Source organism: Curcuma longa, chromosome 13, assembly GCF_044706935.1.
Source record: "Curcuma longa cultivar G26 ecotype Majalengka, Jawa Barat chromosome 13, ITB_CL_G26_1.1, whole genome shotgun sequence".
Classification (NCBI taxonomy): domain Eukaryota; kingdom Viridiplantae; phylum Streptophyta; class Magnoliopsida; order Zingiberales; family Zingiberaceae; genus Curcuma; species Curcuma longa.
In genome coordinates, this window is record NC_133873.1 from 6726910 (window position 1) to 6745311 (window position 18402).

Genomic DNA, 18402 nt, shown 5'->3' on the forward strand with positions numbered 1-18402 from the left:
TACCAGATAAACGACGACGGCGGCTCAGATTTTGATCTCGACCTCGTTCGCCTCCTCTTCCTCTCTCGATCCGTCTCCTCTTCCTCTTCGACGCCTTTCTCTGCGTCTGGATTTCTTGGAAGCATCGACATGGCACCAGTGTCGGCGCTCGCAAAGTACAAGCTGGTGTTCCTGGGGGATCAGTCGGTAGGCAAGACCAGCATCATCACCCGGTTCATGTACGATAAGTTCGATAACACGTACCAGGTGGGTCTCCGTTCTCGTCGATCTTTTATTATTGCAATCAGATGTTTTCTGCTGAAGATCCGGTTTCCTTTGCAATCACCGGATGAAGGTAGCTTGACTAGGGATCGTTTGGCTGTGGAGATCTTAGATCTGTCTTGATCTATCTTCTCTGGAATCAATTTTAGTAGAGATGGTGAAAAGACGAGTAGTTGCTGTGGATTTATTAGGAAGGATTTCTCGAGGGTTAGAAGTTAGGGTTTGATGAAGAAAGCGGATTTCTGGTTGAAGTTGGGTATCATTTCTAGATTTAATATGCTAAGAGAATTTCGTGTTCCCAGATCCAGTAAACTGCATTTCAATTTCTTTAATCATTCGACAACTATGCCACAGTCAAGATGCATTTTTAATTTGGTCAAGTAAAGAAGTAAAGCAAGCAGTTCACTTCTTCTGGTTTATGCTTGAAGAAATTTGATTCAATTTAATGATTATTTCATGATTTCATCTGTTCGTTTTAAATAGTTCTTAAGACAGTTCTACTTATTTGGTATAATTATGACTAAAATTGTAATTTGTGGGAGTGTTAAGTTTCAGGAACAAGAAATAGTCAGTATGCCTTAGAAAGAGAATACACTAAGAAATGTATTTCCATCTGCCGCAAAATAGGTTTATACCACACAATAGTAGCACCAGATTTAGATCCGTTGTATGATCTAGAGAACTAATCAATTTAAAAATTTTGGATAGCAAGTTTTTTTTAAAAAAAATACAGAATTGATTTCTCAAGAACCAATGAACCTATTGGAAAAAATAGGCATTATAGAGAAGAGAATTGGTAGAGATGAGAGCAAAAAGTTGGATATGAGGACTTCAGGTTCCTTAATAATACATGCAAGTCAGTGGTAATCTCCATGTTCCTAGCCATATATTAACCTGTAATCCTACAAGTAGTGGTCTAAAGTTATGCGTACTAGGGGAAGGGAAGCTAGGGCAAGGGGAGGGAAAGGAGAGGAATGGACAAGGAGGAAGAGGAAGGGAATTTGTCCAGTTGTGTGCTTGGGTGGGAGGAGGTGAGGGAAAGGAGTGGAAAAATAGAAAATCATCATACTATCCCATCTACTATGACCTCTACTCAAATGTTGAAGCTATATGCCAATGCGAGCTCATCATCGACATTAGGTGTAAGTTGGACACTAGTTGGACATTGGGCATCGGACACAAGCTTATCACGGATATAGGATGCTAGCTCATCAAAGGATGCGAACTTGTTGCTGAAAGATGGATGTGAGTATATTGCACAGAATGTTGTTTGCCGTTTTCCCTTTCACAAAGGAGATGGAAACAATGCATGATATGAACTTGTAGCTTTTCGACATGAGTGTAAAACTTACCTTTCCCCTTTACTTCCATTTCATCTGCCTGCATCTGCCCATTTTTGGGCGGATGTTGAATCTGTGCAAATCCCTTACATGTAAAGCCCATGAGCTTCCCTTTCCTAGCATTTTGATGGTGTAAATGGGGGAAAGGATCTAATACCAAGTGCATTTTTCCTCCCTTTCATCCAAATACACATAACCTAAGATTCCTAGAGGACATCATAACTTGCTTTTTCAAAAGCGCCTAGGCACACTTTATTTTACCCTGACTATAATATTTTTAACACGTACACCTACCTGCTTGAAGATGCTTTCTTTCCAGATCTCCTTTATCTCAAGATTCTCTACTTAACTCATTAAACTATTAGTATTAATGTGCTATACTTGATTTTGTTTTCATCTAATATGTATCCAAATCCATGATAGTTGCAGTAAATAAGGTTAAAAGTTGTGTTTTTAACAAACAAAAAATTCTTGATTTTTTGCCTGTCTTTTAATCCTTATTTTCCCTGATCAAATTTTGAGAACATGGTTATCGTTTAATATTTGTTCTTTTGACTCCTTACTATGGTCCATGTTTAAGTACACGGGTTGCTCAAAAAATGCTTATAATTGTGCATTAACAATAATTAAATAGATAACACCCATTATGAGCTGTAATGTTTTTATCAGTTATTCTCCCTTAATATATGATGGTCACCACTTATGTCTTCTCTACACTTAAATCAGTACAGTCATTAAATTTGCTCTATTTATTGGTTCTCAAGTGGTATTTGCACTGTCTTATGATCTTTTGGAATGGCAAAATGTTTTTTTTTTTTTGTCTCTTGATCAGATTTTTTTTGGCAATCATCTTTTCTTAAATCTTATCACTTAATATTTTGTATTGCTGCACTCAGTTTATCTTATATTCTTCATGCCATCTTATGTATGCTATTTTGAATTTGACTTCTAGGTTATTCTTACTTAGATAAGGTGCATAATGTTACACACACATTTAGATACTTTTGGGTAGGCTACTTTCATATGGGTTAAGTTGATGCTACTGGATATTTAATTCTTGGATACAATATGGGTTCTATGGATCGGTCTCTTAAAAACTCAAGGCAGTGTTTATTGTTAACACATCATATCATGCTATAATTTCTTTTGAAATTGCTAATACCTTTTATCTTTAAGGAGCTCACAATGAACAAAGGTAGGGTTTTACCAAGTGGTCCCATTGGAGAATTTGACATTTCTGCATCCTGTATTTTTCTCACCACGTAGAAAATAAGTTCTTAACTTCTAATAGGTTGACATTTATATTTAACTTAGGCAGATACAAGTTAGTGTTTAGACAGATACAAGTTAGTGTTTGTTATCCTTATTATTATTTGCTTCTCTTCTGTGTAACTGAAGCATTAGCATGTTTGACAGGCTACAATTGGAATAGATTTTCTATCAAAAACTATGTATCTTGAGGACCGAACAGTCAGGCTGCAACTTTGGTAGGTTTATAGATTCATCACTGCTGCAATTTAATTCATTGCTTATGTCCTTGCATAATGATAATTACAGTTTTCATGCCTCTTTCCTTTAGTGATCTTACTGGTTACTGCTTTAAGTGCACACACACAGCTCAATCTCTTTGAAGTGGGTGCTAATGAAAGGTCATGCTTTGGATTTGATATTTGGATAGGAACAATTCAATGTAGCTCTTGGAATAAGAGAAAATATGTTAAGATAGAACCAATAGTTGAACATGTTCAAAGGAAACCAAAAGATTCTACAGTTAAACTGGTTGAATTCATTGAAATTGAAGGCGATATTTGAAGTTGGAAGTGTGAACAGAAGTGGAAACCAAAGCAAGCTCTTGTGCATTTAATTAAAAAAGATTTTAGAGATATGATATTACTAGTGATACTATCTTGCACATAGTCAAATAGAGGGAAGCGTATCCATGTAGTTGAGATTAACAAAGTTTGTTGCCGAATGATATTACCAGTGATACTAGCAGTATCCATGTAGTTGAACCACCCTAAGTAGTTGAGATTAACAAAGTTTGTTGCTATTAACGAATGTTATGTTTTAGATTGTGTTTAAAATTATTAGCGTAACTTTAACTGAGGTTGATGAGATTTTGGCATTACACAGTCCTTTTTAAAAGGTGGGCAAATTAAACATTTGACCTATTGCACCTTACTCTAGGGGCCTAGCTCTACGGTTTTTTTAGCCACCATTACAGCAATTTTAAGGTATATGACCAACTGTTCCTTATTCTAGGGGCATGGCTATGCTTTTATGAGTAGCTACCATTACACCATTTTTCTCATATCCTTGAATTGCAACATCAAAAAGATTTTAGTATGCCTAGTAATTTTCTTCTGCTTCATCATTCTTGACTGTAAGAATTATCATATGTTTGGAAGGTTTCACAGTGATTCTGAGTTACTTTTTCTTATCTTTACTGTTTATAAATGTATTATTTTCTTCTTGGTACTGAAAACTTGAAAATTATTGTGTAGATCGTAAAACCTGCTATTATCTTTACTTTTCGTAACGTGAAACTTAAACTTGGCGTGAGGACCTAGATTTCAAGTATGGCATCATTGTTCACACCTTATTTTATTTATTACCATAAGTATTAATTTTTTTTTGTAAGGAATAAATGGTAACCAAAAAGAAAAATAAAATGTTGAAGAGAAGATTGTAGGTGGTAAAAAAATTCATAAATGATGATTGCTATTGTTACAAAGCATTTTGAGATACTCCCAGAATAAATTGTCATGATTAATTTTCTGGATTGATGAAAATTAGGAAATGCTTAATCCTCATTTTGTCATTCAAGGAAACAATTTAATTCTATGCTTCTGTCCTTGCACAATAATGATAGTTCTTATGCCTTTTGCTGCTTGTGATCTTAGTGGTTACTATTTTTCTGACATAGTTGCGCTATATCCTTCTAAGAAATATAACTTTAGATGCAAATACAAGGCTGAACCTCTCTTAAAGTAGGTGCTATTATGCTAATGAGGAGTCATTCTTTGGATTCTGATATTTGGATGATTCAGTAGGAGCAATTCAATTGTAGCTCATAGAATGAGGAAAATAAGTTAAGATAGTATAAACATTTAAACATGTTCAAGGGCAACAAAAAATATTCTACAGCTAAACTAGTGGTATTCATCGGAGGTGAAGGTGATGTTTGGAGCTGAAAGTGTGATGGTATTCATCAGATAATGTTTGGGGAAACCAAAGGAAACTATTCATTCATGTAATTATAAACAAATTAAGAGATAGCACATTGCTATTGATGTTGTCTTACATAGAGTTCGCTAGAGAGGTGTGATTCATTTAGTTGACCAACCTAAAATAAATGAGACTAACAAAATCTGTTGATGTTTATGAGTGACATATTTTAGATGATTTTTTTAAATGATTAGTGTAATATTAACTGAGGCTGATAAGATATTAACATTACATAGCCCATTGTTAAGGTGATTAAAACAAACTTACATATTTGACCAATTACTCCATACTCTAGGTCCTTAAAAGGACATTGATTGCCATGTTTCGCTATAAATATTATAGGTTGAGTTGATTGCCAAGATGAAAGTTGTGATTTTTAGAGTAACCACTATTACACCATTTCTATCATATTACTCAATTGCAACATTTTAGTAAATTTAGTGATTTTGTTTCTTTCTCATCATCCTTGATTATTAGAATTTAAGTCTAATTCAACATCTATTATTTTTACAGATTCCTAACTGCCCTCTAAGCTAACCAAAGTCCATTACCTATCTACCTAAAAAAACCTAATCAAACATCCAACCGGCCTATCCCATTCACCCAAGCCTTGAATATATCCACTCCACTCTTACCAATGTTGCTGACTCCCCCTTCTCAAACTTCACTTTTTCCTCTTCTTCCTCTCCTCTCTCTTCCTTTGCCTCTTTGTCTGCTCCACCACCAACAACAAGCTTTTCTTCTTCCTCCTCTTACTCTCCTCCTTCTTTCTCCTCCACCTCTCCTCCCTCATCCTCCATTTCTTTCGTTGCTCTACCAAACAACAAGCCTTTCTTTTGCTACCTCTTCCTCTCCCCAGCGGCGTCGCCGGCCCCGGGAGGCTCCTCCGGCGGCGTTTCGGGCGGCGCCTCCGGCCTCCACCTCCGTAAGAGTGCATATAACAATTATTAACCAAAATTGCTACATAACTATTTAGCAGTATTGACTAAAATTGCTTCATGACCATCTAACAGTTATGGCTAAAATTGTTATTGACTATCCAATTACCATATAACAATTTTGATCAAAACAGTGATATGATCATCTAACAGCTTTGATCAAATTCTAGATGAGGTCCCCTCAAATGGTGAATGTGAATAGATAGATGCAGTATAAGAGCTTGTTGGAGTCCACTCATTAGTTTTTTCATCTCAAATGGTGAATTTGAATTGATAAATGCAATCTAGAAGGTTGTTCAAGTCCACTTATGCTTTTAGAATAACCAAACGACTCAAAATGTCTATCTAGCAATTTTGGCTAAAAAGAGAATTTTCGCTCAATCGGTGAATTTGAGTATATAGATGTAGGCCAGTAAGTCGTTGGAGTCACCTCATGCCTTTAAAGTAACCAAATGACCCAAAAAAAGATCACCTAATAATTATAGCTAAAACTACTACATGGGGGTTTCCACCCTCAAATTTGAATCTGAATAGATAGATACACTACATGAGACCGTTGGAACCAACACATACTTTCAATGTGAGAAAATGACTTAGAAATGACCATATAGCATTTTGCCTAAAACTGCTACATAGGAAATTTACCCGTAAATTTTAATCAAAATAGATAAATGCACTCAGGAGGTCATTCAAGTCCACTAATGTTTTTAAAGTGACCCAACTAAGCAGCTTTAGCCAAAATTGTTTATGACTTTTCCCTCAAATGGTGAATCTAAATAGGTGCACTCCAAGAGACTATTAGAGTCTACCCATATTTTCAAAGTTACCAAATGCTTTAAAATGATCATGTAGAAGTGTTGGACAAAACTTTTAAATTTTTTATCAAAATGATTTTTCAATTTTGATCAAAATTTTCACAACTTTTTTTTTTTCTAAATTACATTTCATTTTTTTTTTTTTTTGAAAACTAAAGTAATTTGCTCTTAAAGTTACAGTAGTTCTCTCTCTCTCTCTCTTTAATTTCTACATTTCACCTTCTTTTAATCATTTTAATTATCTAGGACTCACATATTTTCTCAAATTTAACTGCATTCCAAGTCATTCCACATTATTTTTAGAGTTTCAGTTTTATCCCAAAAAATTATTATGCACCCAAGTTAATTTTTTTTCATCCATAAAAATTTTCTGTTTTGATATTTTTTTTTATAAAAATTATAACAGTTTTTACCAAAATTGCTAGATGTGTTTGTTTTGGCACACTAATTAGGCCGGTGCACTGCTGGTTGAGGTTTTTGGGCAGACAAGTGATGGATTTTAGTTAGTTTAGAGGGAATTTAGGGCTTTTCCCATGTGAGTGGGGTGCCCTTTGGGAAAAATGAAACATACGGGCATCCTTGGGGAGTTTTGCCTTTATTTATTTATTATTATTTTTTGTGACACTGAACAATTGAAATTTCTTGAATGGATTGTAAAATCTGTTGCTTCTGCTTTGTCTTTCTTAATGTGTAGTTTAAACTTTGCATTAGGACCTAGATTTGAGGTATGGAATTATTTTCAAACCTTTATTTATTTTTATAAGTATTAAATTAAATGATAACCAACAGGAAAATAAAATGTCAAAAAGAAGATTGTAAGAGTTAATCAAATTCATAATGACGTTTGAATTTTTTATAAGGTATTTTGAGATACTTCCCAGAATAAATTTCATTATGATTAATTTTTTGGATTGTCCTGTGCATTTACTAAAACTCTCTAGGGAATACTTAATTTTCATTTTTTTTAATCATTCACAGGGACACTGCTGGGCAGGAGAGATTTAGGAGCTTGATCCCTAGTTATATTCGAGACTCTTCGGTCGCTGTCATTGTATATGATGTAGCAAGTATGCTGCTCTATTGACTTGCTGTCAAAATTTGCCTGTCAAACTGGATTATGCTTTCATATTGTTCAGAGGGCTTAATTAATTCTCTCCCTGTTTTGTTAGTTACTTAAGATTCATAGCTTTTGATCTATTTCTCCTTTCATCATTTGAAGTCGTTGGTTGTAACTTCTCAGTGATTTAATGTACTATTTTTTATCTGTGTTGTAGGCCGACAATCGTTCTTAAATACTTCAAAATGGATCGAAGAGGTTCGTACAGAGAGGGGAAGTGATGTTATCATTGTCCTTGTTGGAAACAAAACTGATCTTGTTGACAAGAGGTGATTTGCCTTGTTCTATTACATGACTTGGTGAAAACCCTTCTCTTGGCTATTGTCGAGGCAACTAATCAAAGAAAAATAAAAATAAAAAGCTCTCTATTATGGAAGAATTTTCTTGGGTATTTTACAAGGGAAGTCCAGTCTGAAAATCAGTAAGCATGGAAAATAGTGTTTGGCTTCTAGTAAAACATATTGGATTATAGTGAAGTATTTCATGACAACCTAAAGTAGTGTGTAAATACAGAGAAGCTGAACGCCAAAAGTCATCCCTTAAGAATTGATGTATAGTGTTGATTCTGGTTGGAGTGATCATCCCCCTCCAATTTGAAATGCAAATATCTAAAATAAACATAAATAGATTGAGAGCCAATTCACAATTTGATTGAGACAGATAATAAATTTTTCTGGCATTTGTTTAACAGTATTGAGCTGGCTTTATATTTTATCTTGTCATTGCTGAACAAGTTATACAAGCATAATTTTGTAAAGATTAGAATTCTTAGTGTGTTAGTACATGCGTAGATCAGTTTTCCAATGTTAAGGTGAAGTTGTTACCAGCTTGATGTCAATTTGATGAGGTATGATTATGTAAAATCTACAGCGAAAGTGTTGCCTAATGCCTACTTATCATCAATGACAGAAAGATGCTGAACATTAATGACTTTTATTTTACTTGATAAATACTGGGCGTATAATTTATTTCGTTATTGCAAGTTACCTTCCATTCCGAGTCTTTTCTAGTCTGTAGCTTCAGTTTTTCTAACAAAATCTTAATTGCCTATATCTCAAAGTTATTGATTTCTACAGTCTTGTTACATTTTCTGTGGAACAGGCAAGTGTCAATAGAGGAAGGAGAAGGTAAAGCACAGGAACTTGGTGTCATGTTTATTGAAACAAGTGCTAAAGCTGGTTTCAATATAAAGGTACTTTATTATGTTTTCTTCCCTTGCTTTTCCTTGGATGTGAATTCTAGTATCTTTCTCGCAAACTCTAGGCTCTGTTTCGGAAAATTGCTGCTGCCCTACCCGGGATGGAAACTCTTTCTTCAACGAAACAGGATGACATGGTTGATGTAAACCTGAAGTCCACAAATGCAAATTCATCCCAGTCACAGTCACAGTCTGGAGGATGTAGTTGTTGAGATTTATTTGGGTTGATCCTGGAATTGTTGGCTTCTATCAACCAACAATACTTTTCAGCCTACTTAAATAGGGAATTCCTTTAGGAAGATGTGCAAAAACTAGTATCGTTCTTGTGTGTAATAATTTTACAATCATGTTCATACCAAACCAGGTTGTAGGGCTCATGTATTTTGCAATTGCTGCGAGTTGTGCTCGACTTTAGTTCAAAAGTAGTTTAAACTAGAAAACAGTCTCATCATTTTTAGCTTGGCTTATAGGTGCACTGGATAGAGTTCATTGTTCATGTCCTTGTTGCATAAATCATTATAGTTTACAGTTTATCAAGAGATGTGCTTGGTGGACCTATTCTTTAGCGTCTGAAGCAAAAGTTGTTGGAAATTTTTAGCAGTATAGAATCAAGGAGGAGAGATTAGAAGTTTTATTTATTTCAGTAAATATCGGTTCTACAATTATTTGTATTAGGAGATAAATTGAAAAGTTGCAGTTGACCACTATGGGGGAGGATATTGTCTCGACTTTGTCGAAATTTGATCTCTTGTCTATTTCAATAAGTTTGTTTGGGTGTAAAGTTTTATTTATTGATTGTACTTCACATACCACATTACATCTCCTTATTATATATAGACCTTTTAGATAATGCTAAAAGCCTAGATAATATAAAACAAGAGTTCAAGCATGAGGATAAGAAAAAGTATAATGGAAATTTTAACTTAGATTAATTTTCATTTAGAACTCACTTTCTCATTTGAAATGAGAAATATAAGTAAGGCACTTTAATTCCATTTATGCTCATTGGATTTTCTTAAAGATTAGATTTTTTTTCTTAAAAAAAAGAGTAATTTAATTGCCTTAATAATTTGGTTAGCCTGTCTCATCCCATTTTACTTTTGTGAAGAAAGATGTATATTTTCTTTGTGAATTTGATGGTGGAGGAATCAAAATCTAGCTGATGGCTTATATGCCTTGTCCTTGTGCAATTTAACATAATCTTCTTGTCATTATTTGGCAAAATTTTGAAAAACTACACTCAATTTTATTTTATTTTTTCCAAAGAAGACACCCTAATTCATAAACGCCTAAAAAATTACATCCATTTCAAAATAATAATAATAATAAATCCAAGGCAATAATCAAAAGGGCTTTTTTTATTATCATCAAAACATGCCCCATATTAAAAAATATATCAAAAAGACACTTTTTTAATTCTATATATATATATATAGATTAGTTCAATATTATTGTAGTAGCAATTTTAATCAAAAGTCTTCAATATTAGTTTAAATTATTTTAAAATTAATAAAAATTATTTCAACATTAATTGAAATTATTCATTAAAATTATTTTAACTTTGAGGTTGCAAATTATTTTGATTTAATTAAAATAATTTAAACTTAATTAAAATCTTAAATATAATCCTAACTACTCTACTTATAATCAAAATTACTCTATATTAACCTTGGGATTAAAGTACGATGATAAGAGGTGGGATGGATATTTTAGATCATGAAAATTTAAATTTTATCCAGAGCACATTGTACCTTAGAAGTTTAAAAATTTTATGAGATTGAATCATTCGTTAGGACCCATTTATGCTTTTTGATTTACTTCGATATTCTAGTAGAAAATTATCGTAAGAGCTGAGATTATTAAAAAAAAACTATACTAGAAGGGTATTAACAAAATAATTTAAAAAGAAAATTTATGAAGGGGAAAACACAAGTGTGTCTTTCAATTTGTATCTAAAAGTTCAAAATTAGATATCATAAATTAGAGGTCTAAATTTGAAAATGTTGCTCCTTTTTATCGTGAATCGGCCGTCCATCGAATACTCGCCCTCCTCTCTCGCTCGCCACGTGGTGGGACAATATTTAGCGTTCCACCTTGCGAAAATAAATTACTAAATTAGAGTAAATTTTGGGCGACAGAGCGACCGCTGCTTTGAGAGACAGGGCGACAACTCAACCTCGAGCGTTCGCGATCGCCGAGGGCACGAAGTTTTCTTCAGGCAAATCTTCTCGCTTTCTTCTCTTCTCGCAGTCATGATTCTTTTCGCAATTGCTTCGGTGAAATTTCATGTTCATTTCGATATGTTTCGTTCATAATCCTGAAAAGTTTCGACTTTTTTCTTTCTTATAGCTTGAAGATTGGTTTGTTTGGGGCCTTTTCCTTGGGATCGGGGCTTTCGATTGATGAGATAGCCGGAGAGGCGTGTCCAGTAAGGGAGCCGGCGATTGGTGGAAGAGCAGGATTAGATCAAGTGATCAAGCATGGCGTGCAAGGGGTTCTGGGAATGTTTGTTGAAGCTTTTCAATTTTGTTTTGACGGTCACCGGTTTGGCGATGGTGGGATATGGGGTATACTTGCTGGTGCAGTGGAATAAAATCGCTTCTGGTGGCGACGGCGATGATCCAGCTCCTCCGACGAGCAACGATCTGGAAGTCTTGAAGCTTGGGCGGCCCATGCTTGTCGCCTTATTCTCTTCGTCCAGTTTTCTTGACCATCTACCGAAAGCTTGGTACGTTCTTCATCTGATTCTCAACTTTGATTCAAGTTTTGTGTTGATTTATCTTATGAGTTTTTCGATTTTCTGTTTCTGAGAACATCCTGACTACGATGGAAAAGTATCGATTTATTACGTTAATTTTTGAGATGGTTTATATTATTGATATTGATTGCTGAAAGAAATTTTACTGGCAACTCTTCAAACTGATGTATTATTGTTTCATTGATCCTTGTGCTCTGAATTCCCTGAGGCAAATCGTTCGCAGTTTGTGCATTTTTGCTCAGATCTGCTAAAATTGAAGACGATCAAGATGCTTTTAGGACGTTAACAAGTTTTTTTTCCCTTTTCGCCATATCTTCTTTGAAGTTTATGTAACTGATTTTACATTTGAACTTTTTTTTTTCATTTCCTTTATTTTGAACTCTTTATGTCAGTTCTCTACCTGTCCAAATGTAATAATTCTGCATACTGAACTTAATGAAAAAGAGAATTTTGTATAATGTTGCGTGTTGCCAGCATACTTAGGTTGATCATCCAGCAATATACAATATAGTGCCAGAAGTATGTATTGTGTTCTTTGTTGGTTTGTAAACACAAGCAGACACCAGTACTGGTAACATCTTAATCACTGTGTACATATAATTGCTATCTTTCTAATGTTAGTATTCCAAGTTGGAGAGAAACAATGTATGAAGGATGACTTTAGATGTGAACTTGTCTTGGTTCATTGACATTTACAATTATGTCTAATGTTGATCAGTCAGTATCTTTCACCTAATGTCACCCATAGACATATTAGTATTTCAATATTGTCAAACATTAAATGATAGAAAATAGCAGATCAAATCTACCAAGAGTTATGTGGAAACCCTTTGCTACCATGAAAGTTATATGGTAAAAGGTATTATCTTCTTATCAAAAGGATGGATGATGTACATCAAAAGCCATACCCTAATATAAGGAGTTAGAAAGAACCTTGATTGGTATCAATCCTGAGTATAACTAAAACAAGTATAACCTCAAACCTTCAGTCTCATGTGTGTAGGACTTGATTCACCATAATTGAAAAAGGTTTTATCTTGCGTTTCCTAAGAAGAGTCAGGCAAAATGTTCCAACAGAAGTCCTTATCAGCCCGTGGAAGTCTTCTCTGAATTAAGTTTAATAAAAAATTATATTTTAATAAATAAACTAATGTGTTCAAGCAATGTTTTTCAAATTGGATCAGTGAGCGAACAAAGACCTTGATGGTTCTTGGATAGCTTCAACAAACTTCCTTGTCAGCCTCCTGGAACACTTTTCTACATTAAATTTAATAAATACCCAAATGTGCTCAGTTAATAACCAAGCCTACTAATGGTTCTTGAGTAGTTCAACTGGTCTGGTTAAAATACACAAGCAGTTTAGTTCTGAAGGGAAAACACAAGACATTTGTGAATAAAGGAAACAAGAAGACCTACCTAGATTTGAGTGTTCACAAAGGTTTTCAATTAAATTTGAGCAGCTTTGGACCAAACTATTGGACCATTTTATCATCAAACCTCTTGTACTTGCATAAGATGAAACCTGTATTCAACTGTTTTATCTGGAGCTCCTTTTACACTCTCAAGCAGGTGCATTGCCATGGCTTTTAACAACATTGTGTTATACAGTAAACATTGAAAGATTAATTATCTGGCCAGGTAGTTTTCTGTGCTGTAATACTAGCCTTTGTTTTAATCATTTGTATAAGCACGGAAAGCCAGATGATAAATGCTTATTGTTTCATATCCTACAATCATATTCCTACTCATGGATCATCATATATCTCTAATCTCTACAGGATATATTGGGTATTCTCCAGTGTGCTATTTGTGCCTCATAGTGCCATTCATCTGGAATCATAATTATTTTATTTGTTGTCTGTGATGTTAAATTTGTGCTGTTTCTGGACTTTGATTCATGTACCTTCTTTCTACAAGAGTGAGAATTTGGGTTTCTTCTGTTGTTCCTTGTTGTGGTTTTAAATGTGTGACCTCAGTAATATATTGAATCTTAGATAATTCTTTTTTATTTTGTGTATCTGTTTTTGCTACTTATCATTGACAAAATAGCATGTATTGCAGGTTTATTTATTTGTTTATAGGTGTTGGGGCTATCGTGCTTGTTATATCCTGCTTTGGTTGTATAGGAGCAGTTTCAAGGAATGGTTGCTGCTTGTCTTGTGTATCCTCACATCACGAAAATTTATTTCTTTATCTTTACTTTGTTCTTGTGCGCATTATATCCAAACTTTTAAGAGCGTGTGTGGGTGCTACACAATTGACATGGCATATATGTGGTATACGGAGGCATCTATGATCATTATTAAAATTAAAATTATTTGTACCGAGAATCATTATTAAAATTATTTGTACTGAGAATCAAATATATATACAACGAAGGTCATTAATCAATACATGCAATTTATAGTTGGAAAAAATATTTATCAATCATCCCATACAAAATATATGAAATATAATAATCAATATTAGTCAACTATGTGTATTTTAAGTCAATTTGGTTCAGTCTAAATTTGCTTAAATCAATGATATAGGATATTTTTTTCAATTGCATATGTGAGCTGCATGTGTCATATGCAACCATACGTGGATGCTATTCAGCCACCTTACAAATTTGCCTAGGGACTACTCTTTAAGATCATGATTCTTCCAGTTGAATTTCCTGTAATTCTTGCTAACATACTAGGGTATTATTCTATTATATCCACCCATTAGGTGTAGTCCACCAGTCATTTCAAACTTTTGAAGATCAACTTGAAACATATGAGAAACAAATAAGTGAATTATTTGGAGTTTCTTTTCTTGGAAAGTTATTGGAATTTCACTGGCATGACATATCTTCAATAGCTTATCCTCTCTACTTAGTACTGATTCTTCAATTTCAATCTTATTGGTTCATCAAAGGCTATCTTTTACATACAGTGTCATTGTGCAGAAAGTTAATCTGCTCTGGCTCTAGATTTTGTGTAATCTATAGAATCATGTGTGTGTGTGTGTGTGTCTTTAACATGAGTAAGGATTGGAGGAATTATAGAAGCATCAGTTGCAATCCATATGTTCACTGAATAATTTTGAAGATTAACTTATTGAGAGAAAATGATTGGCTATCAGGTTAGTTTCTTGTAAATGATCAAGTGGATGCACACACACACATAGTGAATAATTTTGAAGATTGACTTATTGAGAGAAAATGATTGGCTATCAAGGTTAGTTTCTTGTAAATGATCAAGTGGATGATTCTTTAAATAAAATCAATGAGGGTTCCTGCTAAAAGTAGGCTATGACCAAATTAAGTTATCCTGCTCCTCTACCTGTCCTTGAAAGATAATGATCAAGTGGATGATTCTTTAAATAAAATCAATGAGGGTTCCTGCTAAAAGTAGGTTATGAGCAAATTTAGTTATCCTGCTCCTCTACCTGTCCTTGAAAGATATCCCCAGTCATGCTCTAGTAGTACTTGACTGTAATTTGTATTGCTCGTAAAAACACATAAAATGGATCATATTAGTTATGTTATTCAACATGCGCATCCATACAATCACAAAAAGGAACAGATACCTTTGTTCTTTCTTGATAAACTATGTGGCAAATTCACTTCCTATTCTGAAACTCATTCTTTAGTCGGAGGCAATGCTTTCCTTAATACAAATTAGTATGCTTTCTTAGTGTTTTTGTTGATTGTAGCTGAGTTGGCTGCTGCAGGTTTCATATTCTTTGACCATAGCTGGAAGGATGTGAGCTTCTCCTTAACATCTCTATCCTCTTGTGTCTTTTTCCTTGTGGTAAATTCTGACATTAGACACTATGCAGCTTATTCCTGATGATAAAACTGGGAACTTTGATATTATATATGATTTTCTGGATGATAATTGGAAGATAACCAGGTGGGTTGCTCTTGGAGCTGTCATATTAGAGGTGGGTCTGGTTTATTGGAATTGTTAATAACATTTTGGTCTTTGTATCAATAGTTTATTCTTATTTCGTCTCTTACATTTATGAATGTTATTGATAACTTACAATTTCTAATTCATATGTTCTACACTTTGACTACTGTAAAATTTCCATTTTCTAGAAACCCATTTGAAATTGCATGTCGGTCAACTCACAAGTTTACTCATTCAAGAAAATAATATTAGGTTAAATAGAGAGGCAATATAACATTGTGATTCTCAATAGTATATCTGGTTTTTTAGATGCTCCTGTCTTAAGAATTTGCCAGAAACTCTTACAAAAAATTGTCCTATTTGTTAGTAGTCATTCTCCTTTTGGAGATAAGAGGGAGGGGACTCAGATTGGAAGTCTACATGGTTTTGGAACAAACAACCTGATGATCATATGGGGGTTTTGAGTGTTCAGAATTTTAAATTGCAAGACCTATGCAAAAATATATGAAGATCTGAACTTATTTTCGACTAGGTTTCATGAAGACATCTATTGTGCATACATGATACTTTATTTCATGGTTTAAAATTTCGTACCGTGCCGGGTTAAACGAGCAAAATTTGTCATTCTGCCTACCACCCGACATTGGCAACACCAGTCACCACAAGGTCACGGAGGTCATTGGGGGATGTCGCGTAGATGTGAGGCAGCGGCGAAGAGGCTGATCGCTGGCAGTGCGGAACAGGAAGGGCAACGCCGGCATCGCTGCTGCTCGCGTGGACGGAAGGGTGGCTTCTGCGGTTGGATGCGCGATAGGGATGCAGGACAACACGCGGGTATGAGACAGCAGAAAAGCGGAAACTTAGATTAATAATTTCAATCAACTTCTAGCTACAAATAGGGATAATCTAAATAGGCTTAGTTAAGCTCTAATAGAACTATCCCATTAATCTAATATATATATATATATAAAATTTTAATTCCGAAAATATATAATAAAATATTTATTTATTTACCATATAGGGATGTCGTGATCCCACATTTTTTTAAAAAAAACATTTTATTTTTTGTATATTTTATTTTTTTTAGTATTTAGGATAAATTTTTTATTTTTAATTAATATATTTTCATTTAAAAAATATCGAAATTATATCGGCAAAGAACGATACAATACCGAAACCATATCGTTTCGGTCATAAATCGAAACTGATCGAGATTTTAAACCATGCTCTATATGCATAGTGCTAATTTTCTATTTATGCATTCATCATAATTAACATTACCATTAAGTCAGATAAATCAACTATATGGGTTGTCTATGTATTTTTATTTGTGCTAATGAATCATCTTTTTTTTTTTGGGCCCATTATGCAGAATTATACCAGATAGCAAAATTTCCACAAGCAAGAGATAGAAGTTGTACTTTTTTTTATGAATTAGGCTTTATTTGGATAATAATGTTTAAGAATCAACAGCAGAGTAGCTACCTTTTCATCCATTCATTCTGTTTCGGTTTCATGTTGCCATACCATCACAGAAACTTATTTAATAAAACTTTAGCACACTGGTCCATAGTAGTTATTAATCTTTTTTTGGCTTTTAGTCTGTTTGTTTGCATCTGAATGTTATTTCTGATAAACTTTGTACTATTCTTATGATCTGTACTTTTCACGAATAATATGAGTGTCACCTGCAGGGCTTGGCATTTTTGTTAGCTCTTATAGTGAGAGCTGCAAACAGACCTGTGGAGTACGATAGCGACGATGAGTATATCGCTGCAAGATCTTCAGTCCGACAGCCATTAGTGAATCGGCAAGGAGCTCCAGCAACCGGAGCACCTGTGCTTGGCAATCTCGACCATCGTCCTAGCAGAAATGATGCTTGGAGCCAAAGAATGAGAGAAAAAGTAAAGTCTTTACCGTGCAACCATGTCAATATATTATTAGCTACTTGTCTCTAATGTTCTCTTAACTTTTGTTTTCCTTTTATTTGCTTTTGATGTGTGATAGTACGGTCTTGATACCTCTGAGTTCACATACAATCCCTCAGATCCAAGTAGATACCAGCAAGCTACTGCATCGCAGGCGGAAGAAAATGGCCGCTGCATCATTCTTTAACCATCATCTATCCTCATTTCAGGCGAAGTTTTTTGGTGTGCACAGTTTGCTAGTCACTTCTTCGACGTGTGAAGTTTTCAACGGTTTTCCCTGTTTCCTTTCCTTAAATGTGTACCTCAAGCTTATCACCCGATTTCCCTGTATCGATTCCCTCTGACATAAAACCGCTTTGTACTTCTATGTGATTCTAGGCGCATGTTCTTACGAGCGAGCATTTCTACTACTAAATCAACTATGAGAGCAAGGAGAGCTTAGATTCTGCCCTTCAGATGCTCGTTTACATAAACTATGCAGTATTTCTGAAGCTTGTATTTTAGTACATTAACCATTAGCTTTTTCCTTTTTCAGTTGCAATAATGTGTTTGTTTCATCAACTAATCCTTTTTTCGTTACTGAAGATCTTGATTTTCCGTCGCGATCAATTATCATAGTGCTCATTCAATTGTAGGTATTTTAAGAGTGGTGTTATTGTGTCTTCTTGTATCAATTCTCCCACATTTTGCTAGATATTTGTGGTTATGCAAGTAATTATTTTAGTACATTAACCATTAGCTTTCAGTTGCAATAATGTGTTTGTTTCATCAACTAATCTGTTTTCATTACTGAAGATCTTGATTTTCCGTTGCGATAAATTATCATAGTGCTCATTCAATTGTAGGTATTTTAGAGTGGCTTTATTGTGTCTTCTTGTATCAATTCTCCTCCATTTTGCTTAGATATTTGTGGTTATGCAAGTAGTTCTTGTAAAGGT

The 18402-nt window shown here is 34.3% G+C and overlaps 2 protein-coding genes across 4 annotated transcripts; both read left to right on the plus strand.

Annotated features, from left to right (window-relative positions):
• On the plus strand, positions 1-9434 carry LOC141844507 (ras-related protein RABH1b). Its single transcript, XM_074732541.1, has 6 exons — positions 1-246; positions 3018-3088; positions 7561-7649; positions 7857-7968; positions 8801-8891; positions 8963-9434. The coding sequence occupies exons 1-6, from the start codon at positions 130-132 to the stop codon at positions 9107-9109; spliced, it is 627 nt and encodes a 208-aa protein (XP_074588642.1). The 5' UTR covers positions 1-129; the 3' UTR covers positions 9110-9434.
• A 1594-nt stretch (positions 9435-11028) lies between these two features.
• LOC141844421 (tobamovirus multiplication protein 2A-like) lies at positions 11029-18025 on the plus strand. 3 transcript variants are annotated; one of them, XR_012603137.1, is made up of 8 exons: positions 11029-11115; positions 11247-11625; positions 13717-13816; positions 15306-15386; positions 15463-15567; positions 17231-17440; positions 17544-17734; positions 17843-18025. XR_012603137.1 is itself a non-coding variant. In XM_074732480.1 (7 exons), exons 2-7 carry the CDS (start codon positions 11378-11380, stop codon positions 17649-17651), a joined length of 852 nt encoding a protein of 283 aa, XP_074588581.1. In that variant the 5' UTR covers positions 11029-11115; positions 11247-11377; the 3' UTR covers positions 17652-18025. The 3 variants fall into 3 exon arrangements, 2 of the variants coding, with proteins under 2 accessions (XP_074588581.1, XP_074588582.1); XM_074732480.1 differs by having other exon boundaries at positions 17544-18025; XM_074732481.1 differs by lacking the exon at positions 11029-11115 and adding an exon at positions 11120-11173 and having other exon boundaries at positions 17544-18025.
• The last annotated feature ends 377 nt before the right edge of the window (positions 18026-18402 follow it).

What these genes read in the sequence shown, in the direction of transcription:
- LOC141844507 (XM_074732541.1), top strand. Translation starts at nt 130, where the DNA reads ATGGCACCAGTGTCGGCGCTCGCAAAGTACAAGCTGGTGTTCCTGGGG. An exon ending in ACAGTCAGGCTGCAACTTTG is followed by an intron (nt 3,089 to 7,560) that starts GTAGGTTTATAG and finishes AATCATTCACAG; the next exon opens with GGACACTGCTGGGCAGGAGA. An exon ending in ACTGATCTTGTTGACAAGAG is followed by an intron (nt 7,969 to 8,800) that starts GTGATTTGCCTT and finishes TCTGTGGAACAG; the next exon opens with GCAAGTGTCAATAGAGGAAG.
- LOC141844421 (XM_074732480.1), top strand. Translation starts at nt 11,378, where the DNA reads ATGGCGTGCAAGGGGTTCTGGGAATGTTTGTTGAAGCTTTTCAATTTT. An exon ending in ATGGTTGCTGCTTGTCTTGT is followed by an intron (nt 13,817 to 15,305) that starts GTATCCTCACAT and finishes AATACAAATTAG; the next exon opens with TATGCTTTCTTAGTGTTTTT. An exon ending in TTGACCATAGCTGGAAGGAT is followed by an intron (nt 15,387 to 15,462) that starts GTGAGCTTCTCC and finishes GACACTATGCAG; the next exon opens with CTTATTCCTGATGATAAAAC.